This window comes from Hippoglossus stenolepis, chromosome 2 (genome assembly GCF_022539355.2).
Source record: "Hippoglossus stenolepis isolate QCI-W04-F060 chromosome 2, HSTE1.2, whole genome shotgun sequence".
NCBI classification, from domain to species: domain Eukaryota; kingdom Metazoa; phylum Chordata; class Actinopteri; order Pleuronectiformes; family Pleuronectidae; genus Hippoglossus; species Hippoglossus stenolepis.
Window position 1 is genome coordinate 19,383,916 of NC_061484.1, and position 9,350 is coordinate 19,393,265.

A 9,350-nucleotide genomic window follows, 5' to 3' on the forward strand; every position below is an offset into this window, starting at 1 on the left:
CCATAGACTTTACATGGAGCATTTATTATCATTATTTTGTCAATTTTGTGCATGTGAATTTGTTTGTATTTTCATACTTTCTCAATTAATAATAAAATTGGGTAATACATAATAAGAGCAAGATTAAAAAAGACAAATAAATTTAAGATAAAGGGAAGATATGTTAATTATTTATTAGCCCCATAAATGTGTATCTAGTTTCACCTAGGTGAGTGTAATTTATTATTTTCATTTATATTATATTTTTCTTTACCTAATAAAAAGATCAGGGCTGAGCAGGATGAGCGTCATTGTAACACTTGTGATTCTCCTCCAGACCCGCAGGGGCGGTAGTGAGCTCCGCGCGTTGTTTACTATCCGTCGTGACTCGGAAGCAGAGCAGCGCACACACCTCAGGCTGCGGTCACACGTGGATCCAGAAGTTTTCTCAGTTTGATGCGTAGTTGTCAACTTCACTAGAAAACATGTCGAGGAGGTTGAGATCTGTTCCCGAAGCTGCGCACATGGAGGTGGAGGAGGAGGAGGAAGTCCAGGAGCCGCCGCCGGAGACCAGACGGACCCGCAGCGGCCGCAGAGTGCGCACTCCTGCCGCACTGCTGGACTCTGAGGAGCCGCCGAGGACTCCCACCAGGAGGACCAGGAGGACGGTGCTCCAGGAGCTGCCGGCTGTGGAGGAGACAAACACCGGGGAGACAGAGCACAAACCCGAGGCTGTGCCCGAGGAGAAGTCCGTCGTGCCCGCTGAACCGGAGCCCTGCACCGGGGCAGAACCAGCCGGAGGAGACGCGCATGTCCCCAGGCCTGCAGCAGAAGCAGCAGCAGCAGCAGCAGCGGAGACGGTCCCCGCCGGCCCAGAGACCGTCCCAGAGACCGTCCCCAAGAAGGTCCCCAAGAAGAAGGCCCGTCTGGCCCCGAGTGTGAAACAGAATCCGGTCATTCCGCTGGGGAAACCCAAATCTGGAAGAGTGTGGAAAGACCGCAGCAAACAGAGGTGAAGAGAAGCCTGGAGACAGGATTCATTCACTTCATGCGTTTTCTTATTTTGGTCTGAGGATTGTGACTAAACCCTTCTGGTTATTACACATTTTAAGGTTGTAGTCTGATCATGGACACAGAATCAATCAATCAATCAATCAATCAATCGATCAAACTTTATTTATAAAGCACATTCTAACAAGTCAAATGCAATTCAAAGTGCTTTACAGGTGATTCAATGTTACAAAGGAATTAAAACATTCAGATTTGGACACTAACACATGGAGAACACTGAATAATAGTAAAGACAACAATCAAATAAAGATGAAAGAAATAGCAAACTAAAAATAAGCAGTAAAAAAAATAGCACCACATAAAATAAATGATCGTAAGTGGCTTCATGACTACAAGCTACTAAGAGCTACGTTCAGCCATTCAGTCTTTTAAACTGCTGCTTATAAATGAATTATTGATTGGTACTGACAGCAGCACAGATCAATAACTACTATATTGTATTTATTGTAAAGTGCATGTAAGGCAGTTTGTGTTAAAGCAACACGTGTAGGTTGAAATCAAATTCAAAACATGTTTACACTCAGCAAAGTAAGGTAATGTACAATGTATTGATTTAAAACTAATGTATCATTGTCAACTGTACTGTCCAGTGAAACCCAGAGAAGCTCTTGTAGCATCAGTTAAAATGGTAGATGTGATTTTATGTTGTTTTCTTTGCCTCCAGGTTCTCTGCGTTGGTCAGAGACAAGCCGCTGTGCACCTCTTGGGAGAAGAAGATGCAGGCCAAGCAAGAGAAGGACATGGTGAAAAAGTTTACTACGCAACTCAAAGACGACAAGGCCAAACAGAAGGAGGTGAGCTAAACCTGTGTGACGATGCACTTCTGACTGGCCGTCGTGACGCGAAACCTCGTGACTTATTCTGTTTTTCCCTCCGTCTTATTAGGATAAGAGGAAACGGAGAGAAGACAACTTAAAACGACGCACGGAGAACGAACGCAAATCTGAGATTGTGCAAGTGGTAAGTCAACTGCTGTTCATGCTCGTGCTGTTCAATCAAATGGTGAAACGTTGTTGGAGACCCTCACATCTCTATCAAGCATATACACATCATTTCTAAAAAAGATACAAACTCGACGACAGTGTTCGTATTGTACCATTTATGCAAAGAAGTAGATTAGATTCACAGGGTGTCATGATGCACAAGAAGCTTCTCAAAGATCAGAGGCAGCTGAGAGACGACATTTAAGAAAACACATCCTTTCAACAACATCATGTACTGAAGAGATATTTGTAAAATATACTGTGAAGAAGTCACAGAATGTACCAACCCCACCTGGCACTTAACACAAGTACTATATAAAATGTTTGTACAGTTGAATTTAACAAGACCCTTCTAAATTCGAAAGGGCACTCGCTTACCCCCACCAAAGCTGATTGGCCACTTTATCACCATATTGCAATATGTGGTGCTGAAAAGTTAATGTGCATGAGTGCATTATCTCTTCAATACCAGACATAACCACAGTTTTCATAAAAACAGGTGACATTTAAAGATATAAACATCTTTCATTTAGCTCAGACTTCAGTTTTTCGTAGCAAAAACCGATATAATGAAGATTAAAAGCAGTAAACATCAGCACATAGTCTTTCTGTTGGTTATTTCGCCACCTGTTACTTTTCTCGTCTGTGTCACAGATCCGGAACACAGCAAAGATCAAGAGGATGAAGAAGAAGCAACTCAGAAAAATCGAGAAGCGAGACACGCTGGCTCTGCTGCAGAAGACACAGAAGCAGAGAGTCAAAGCGAAAGCACAAAAGAACCCCGTCAAAGATTTAACCTAAAGACTGAGAAAATACAAATGCATCTGTTCAGCATTTTGTCTAAATGTCTCATATTTGATGTCTGAAATACAACAAACGCTATCGGACATATTTCACACAAGAGGATTCATTCTTACATTGACTCAAGAAAGTTTTTTTTAAACACATTTCTTGCGGACAATGCAGTGTGCGTGATGTCACCGCTCCAAAAGCCTTACACAGACACCAGTTTTAAATCCCAAAATAGGGAAAAAGGCTGAATATTTCAAAAAAGTATGAAGAATTGGAAAAAGAAAAATGGAAACAACGATGTCCTGAAAGAGCTGAATGTTTTGATGGTTGAATGTTTACAATTGGTTGCAGTATGCAGGAGTTGATGGTGACAAAAATCTTTAGGACCAAAAAATAACTGGTAAAAACGATCGTGTGGCTGCAGTGTCAGCATTCACACTCATAAAGACGTAGTCCCAGATAAGAAAACAGGAACAACTACCTTGTAACATGATGTTCAATAGCTATGAATAAACAATCTTTTTGCATGGCAAGTTTCACATCATTGATTTCCCTATTGCCCTGATATGTTTGATATGGTTTGGTATTAACTAACATTTTACTTTTACTGTTAATCAAACTTACACACTAATGGATGTCGAGGAAAGCTGCACACAAGGTTAAAAAGGCGCAATGAAGCTACACTGTACCACAAGCACAGTGATTAAATTCCTCCATGTTAAGTCTAGGTGCTGTCACACAGTACATTCAGCGTAAAGCACAAGTGATATAAATGTGTTTATGTTAACATTACCTGACATGAACTGTTGTATTCTCAGTTCCAGTGTCTGCCTCACAGATCCTGTTTTGATCGGGCTTCAGTTTCCTGTTGGTAAATCTCAATTATTCTCACTAGGGGTCAGCAAAGCACCACGAGCCTTGAGCTTCTACTTCATTTTTACCTCACTGGTTTTTCTGTGTTGAGACTCTGGACTTCCTATGGAGAGAGAAGCTACAACCAAATCCTCTCCATTTGTAAAACTGTGGAAGGATAAATATAGAACAATAATGATTATAATAATAATACATTTTATTTATAAAGCTCTTTTAACAAAGCTCAGACACTTTACACAAGTTAACAACAAACCAAATTGAAGCTAATAACTAGAAATATAAAAACATTGATTACACATTAAAATAGGACTTGAGAACATGGTTGAATAGTTGCTATTGATAATTATCACGTTAAATACAGATTTTTACTCCTGAGTGAAGGTTGTGGTTTTAATCTCGACTTTATGAGAAGAACATGAGAAAGTTTTACAAATTTGAGGTTATTCGAATATGTTTTATACCTCCTCACTGTTCTTATACAATGCATAACCAATATTATATAATATATATAGAAATTTAAAATTCTTGATCGATTCTTGTGAAAATCAAACACAGAATGTTTTGACTGTTTTTTAATAGTCAAGTTGGCTTCAAGTCACACCTCCACTCTTTACTTTTTACGACTGACCCACCTCTTGTCCTCACACATCATTCACAGTGAATGACGTGTGAGGACAACAGGTTGTATTATGTTTTTATGTTTGTCTAATGGCAGGTTCACATTTTTTCCAAATCTCAAATAAAACAAAAGCCATGTCCTCATGCTCATGTCCTCATCGAAACAGGTTTTGCTTGTTGTCCTCGTTCCACCTGCTCTTAGTCACTAGACATTACAATTCCCCTTTAAAAGGCCCCTTCAAAGAAAGTGATGCGCAGAAAAATCCACATTTCTTAGTCTGTAAAAATATATATTTGAATAGCTTATTCTAAGAAAAAGTAATTTCTATATATATATATTTTTTTTGGGGTCATTGTACTTTTTTTTTGGGACACACTTGGAGGGAGAGGCAGAAAAAGACACACCTTGGCAAAGGCCCAACGGTCCCCTTGTGAAACCACATTTAAATTTACATTCACTAGATCCAGTTTTTTATTTAGCCCCATAATATGATTGATTTATTTCATCAAGATCCATGAATTACTCCCTGGGGAAACTTAAAACGTTGAAGTACGCCTAATTCCCCAATGGTAAAGAAACTGAAAATGTTTTTCTCCAGACCCACTAAGTTTCATAATAATCCGTCCACAGACAATGTGGAGGTATACGCCCTTACTGTTCAGCTATATAACTATAAAGATCATATGAAGAGGATTCATTCATTCATTTATTCATTGCTTCTGAAGAAGAGGGATTGTAACACAAACACTGAATTTGACTGGGTTTCATCACATGCCCTGACATTGCCATTAGAAGGGATCCCAGTGGAGTCACCATACACCGGAGGAGTGATAACAACAGGCGTAACCCGTTTCTGTCGTCATGTAGGCACCTGACTAATGTTTTCAGAGAGACTCGTGGTCCTTTACATTCTCTGAGAGCGTGTTACTGGTGTGGGAGATGAGAACCACTGAAACCACAGACTCATTAAGTTGTTGAAACAAATCAGCAACTTGCATGTTAATTAGCGAACAATACTTTACACACATGTTCTGGAAATGTGAAGATTTTATATTTTTCTTTGTAGGGTAGTAAAATATTTGAGTTTTGAATTGTGGGACAAAACAGGCTTTGTCACAAAGTGTCAACTTGGACTTTCGGAAAACTGTGATACAGACAAAACAATTGATTTATCAAGAAGAAGACAATTGGCAGATGAATCAATAGTGAATGTAATCATGAGTTGCATCCCAAACTTTCAGTGGAGTTTTAGTTTTGTCCATCTGTCTGTCCCATTGCTCTGAACACAATATCTCCAGAACACCTTGTGGGCATTTCTTCACATTTGGTAGCAACAGTTGGACTAAAGGAGGAACTGTTTAGACTTTGGTCATCAAAGGCTAAGGTCGCTTTGACTTCACAAAGCACATGTCTTGTATTGTGAAAGCAGGAAGACCTCAGGGATCCGTTCAAATTTGTTACAAATGTTCACTAATGAATGAACGGATTAGAATTTAGTGGTCAAAGGTCAAGGTCGCTGTGGTCTTGTGAACACAAAATCTCAAGAGTGGCTTTAAGGCATTTCTTCAAATTTTGTATAAACTTTCAGATCAAGTGAAAAATTAACTGATTTGATTTTGGTGGTCAAAGGTCGAGGTCACAGTGACTTCAAAAATCCTTTTTTGCCTTGTGTTATCTTAAGAATGCCTCTAGAGAACCCTTTCAAGCGTGGCACAAACGTTCACTAGGACTCATTGATTGACTGATAAGGGTTGGGTGGTCAATGGTCAAGGTCATAGTGGCCTCATGTATGTTTTTGACTTCTTGATCAAGTCTTCTTTTAAGTAATTTCGAACGAAAGATTCACAGATATGTAGCGTTAGGTTCATAAGTCATAACACAACCCATGAATAAATTCAGGTGACTAAGAGGTTCTGAATGTTTACGTCTGTTGTGACCAGGAGCTGGGTGTTGTGCAAAAGGCTGACGTATCAGCAAGTGAACAGAATGAAGCAATCCAACCACGAACTGTCACATCAGACGATAGTTATCAGCCAAGTTAAATTAAAGTGCTCAAAGTCATATTATAATGTATAAAGTCGACTAAGATCATCACATGAGCATATGAGCTGTAATCTTTAGTTAAAGTTCATTAATGGAACTCTTACTCTGACCAGAAACACACCGGTGAAGGTCATGACACCGGTGAAGGTCATGACACATGTGACTGTGCAATGCAACATCTACGTAATAGCCGAGTTAATTTGGAGAGCAGGTAGGACACAAAGGCATCCATCTTTCCCCCCACCTTTATTCTCATTCCATTAGCTGTACATGGCACATTCTTGGTTTAAGTGCTACCTTCGCACAAATAATTCAAAATCGTCATCGACACAGTGAAGTCTTTGTGACACGCAGCGGGACAACTCCTTCAGGTCGTCACCAACATGTTTGCTTTGTTGATCCTTCAAGTTTCAGCAGAATAAAATGCAGGGATAGACAAAGCTATTGTTACTCTGAGGTGACATCATTTTTCATGTCAACCGTCAACCATATAAAGGCTGTGACAAACACTGAGGTTAAGTTAAATCTGAAGGTGAAGTGATATTGGACTGAGGCAGCTTCCATCTCAAGGCAGCTACAGACATACAATTCGGAGAAGCTTTGTAAGTACAATATTATTTTATAGAAAGTAGAAAAACGGCTGATTATACCGCACAATTTTCATCATTTTCTGTTTTGGAAACTGTTTAAAGGTTTTCTTTGATTAAGTGAGACAATATTTTGCTTCTTCTTTTAGACGCAGAAGAGACTAAAGATGCTCCTGATCATCCTGATACAACTCCTGATCGTCGGTGAGCAAAACGTGTTCTTCTCACAGACAGCAGCAGTTTTGGGAAAAAGGAAACTCTCGTTGACTTATGTTTTATGTTTTGATCAATAGCATCAGCAAATGCCCAGGCAACCACCACCACTGTGGCAGCTACAACCGCCACCACTGTGGCAGCTACAACCGCCACCACTGTAGCAGCTACAACCGCCACCACTGTGGCAGCTACAACCACCCCTGTAGCATCTACAACCGCCACCACTGTAGCAGCTACAACCGCCACCACTGTAGCAGCTACAACCGCCACCACTGTGGCAGCTACAACCGCCACCACTGTGGCAGCTACAACCACCCCTGTAGCATCTACAACCGCCACCACTGTAGCAGCTACGCCGCCACCACTGTGGCAGCTACACCACCCCTGTGGCAGCTACAACCACCCCTGTAGCATCTACAACCGCCACCACTGTAGCAGCTACAACCGCCACCACTGTAGCAGCTACAACCGCTGGTGCCACCACGACGGCTGCAGCCACAACGACTGCCACTAACACTGCTGCACATGCTGGGATCGTATCCGTGAGCAGTCTGGTGTTCTGTCACTTCAGTGTTGTTGTCTTCATGTCCCTCTGTACAGTGTGACTTGGTTGTAATGTCTTTTTTTAAACACATTTATCAGTACTTACAAAGTATGTAATTTATATTTAGATACACAGAATAAGCACTGGTGTTGATAGGATTAACAATCCATATGATACAAAGTGTTAAAAATAAGTTTGTGCCTATTTATTGTCACTGTCAAAGTAAAGTTACTGATAACTTATAAATCCATAACTGATATTTTAAAGATTGACTGTTAAAATGATGTTTAACAAGCTAAACTGATATCAGTGTTTTCTATTGTTGAAGCAGTGTTTCAGTAAACTTTTCAACTGTTGTTGAGGCCTACATTGAGGCCAGAATTTGGACAGATTAGGAATGAAGTCCTGATCATTTATTTGGGTCATTGATTTGTTATTTTACAGCAGATAAATAAAATGACACAGCAACAAACCAAAAATATCTTTAATTCCTTTAGATAAGATCACGTCTGATCTGACTGGAAACATCTTGTCCTCTGTTTACTCATAGTTTGAATTCTAGCTATGGTTTTACATAATTCACAGTTTATTTCTTTATGTTGAATCAGGCAACGAGAACAGGCTCTGACCTTAAATGCATCTTAATCCTGGGTGTGGCACCATACATCAAAATTACTTGTTTAGACTGACATTATTTGCCCTAATGGCCTCAGCCACAGTAAAAGAAAAAGGCTTAAGACCATAATTTTTCATTGTTGCCTCCACCAAGGAGGTTCTGTTTTCACCCCTGTGTTTATGCGTTGGCTGGTTTGTTTAAAAGCAAGATTACACAAAACTAGAAACGCATTTCTGTGAACCAGGTGGAAGCACGTGGTATGGGTCAGGGAAGATATGGATATGGATCAGGAGGCAGATCCAGGATCTTTTTAATCTTTAATATTGCAAGATAGGGTGCTTTTCAGTATTTTACAATTTCCCCAGGGAATTATGGGTTTTGGGTTGCATCAGTTAGAGGTGAAACACAAACACAAAATAAGAACATAAGGCAACTAAACACATCATAAAGAAAATAAAGTAAACCATAAAAAGATATGTTCATAGATTAAATAATTTAAAACCCGACATGGTGCAGACTTTAAATACTTGTAACTAGAAGCCTTATTTTTACCAGGAGTCACTGATGTCAGTCATGTGAGACCCGTCAGTCATAGTCATTGTTTGAACATGGGTGTGTAAATGTCGTACTGTCAATGATCCCTGAGTGATTCACACTGAGGGAGCAGCCAAGAGAATGGAAATAGTCCTTTATATCTTAAAGGGGAGTTTCAAGTCTGTTAATAGTTACCACCACTGCATGTGTAGAAAAATAAATTCAGCACAAAATCTGATATGAGGATCAGTTGAAGGAGAAAACCGCAAGTTTGAAAAAGTTTGAAATTCTGGGGATGAGTTTGACTAAAGAAGTGATCTCAACCAGGGTTTGTGCAGTTTTCAATTTAAAATGAAGTTATTTTAACTGGCAATTATAATTTCTAATCACAATTAATACAATTAGCACAACCCTGCTGCATTAGATGGATAGGTGTATTAACCAAAAAAAAAAAACTATTCAATTTAAGCTTTTTGTTAAAGAAGTGACATTA

General features: G+C 39.7%; 2 protein-coding genes across 2 annotated transcripts; both read left to right on the plus strand.

Annotated features, from left to right (window-relative positions):
- The first annotated feature begins 314 nt into the window (after positions 1–314).
- On the plus strand, positions 315–3,354 carry ccdc86 (coiled-coil domain containing 86). The gene is made up of 4 exons (XM_035177305.2): positions 315–991; positions 1,715–1,844; positions 1,936–2,010; positions 2,688–3,354. Exons 1-4 carry the CDS (start codon positions 465–467, stop codon positions 2,832–2,834), a joined length of 879 nt encoding a protein of 292 aa, XP_035033196.2. The 5' UTR covers positions 315–464; the 3' UTR covers positions 2,835–3,354.
- Positions 3,355–6,841: 3,487 nt separating this feature from the next.
- LOC118123974 (spore coat protein SP96) lies at positions 6,842–8,123 on the plus strand. Its single transcript, XM_035181723.2, has 3 exons — positions 6,842–6,962; positions 7,097–7,151; positions 7,241–8,123. The coding sequence occupies exons 2-3, from the start codon at positions 7,115–7,117 to the stop codon at positions 7,675–7,677; spliced, it is 474 nt and encodes a 157-aa protein (XP_035037614.2). The 5' UTR covers positions 6,842–6,962; positions 7,097–7,114; the 3' UTR covers positions 7,678–8,123.
- Positions 8,124–9,350: the final 1,227 nt, after the last annotated feature.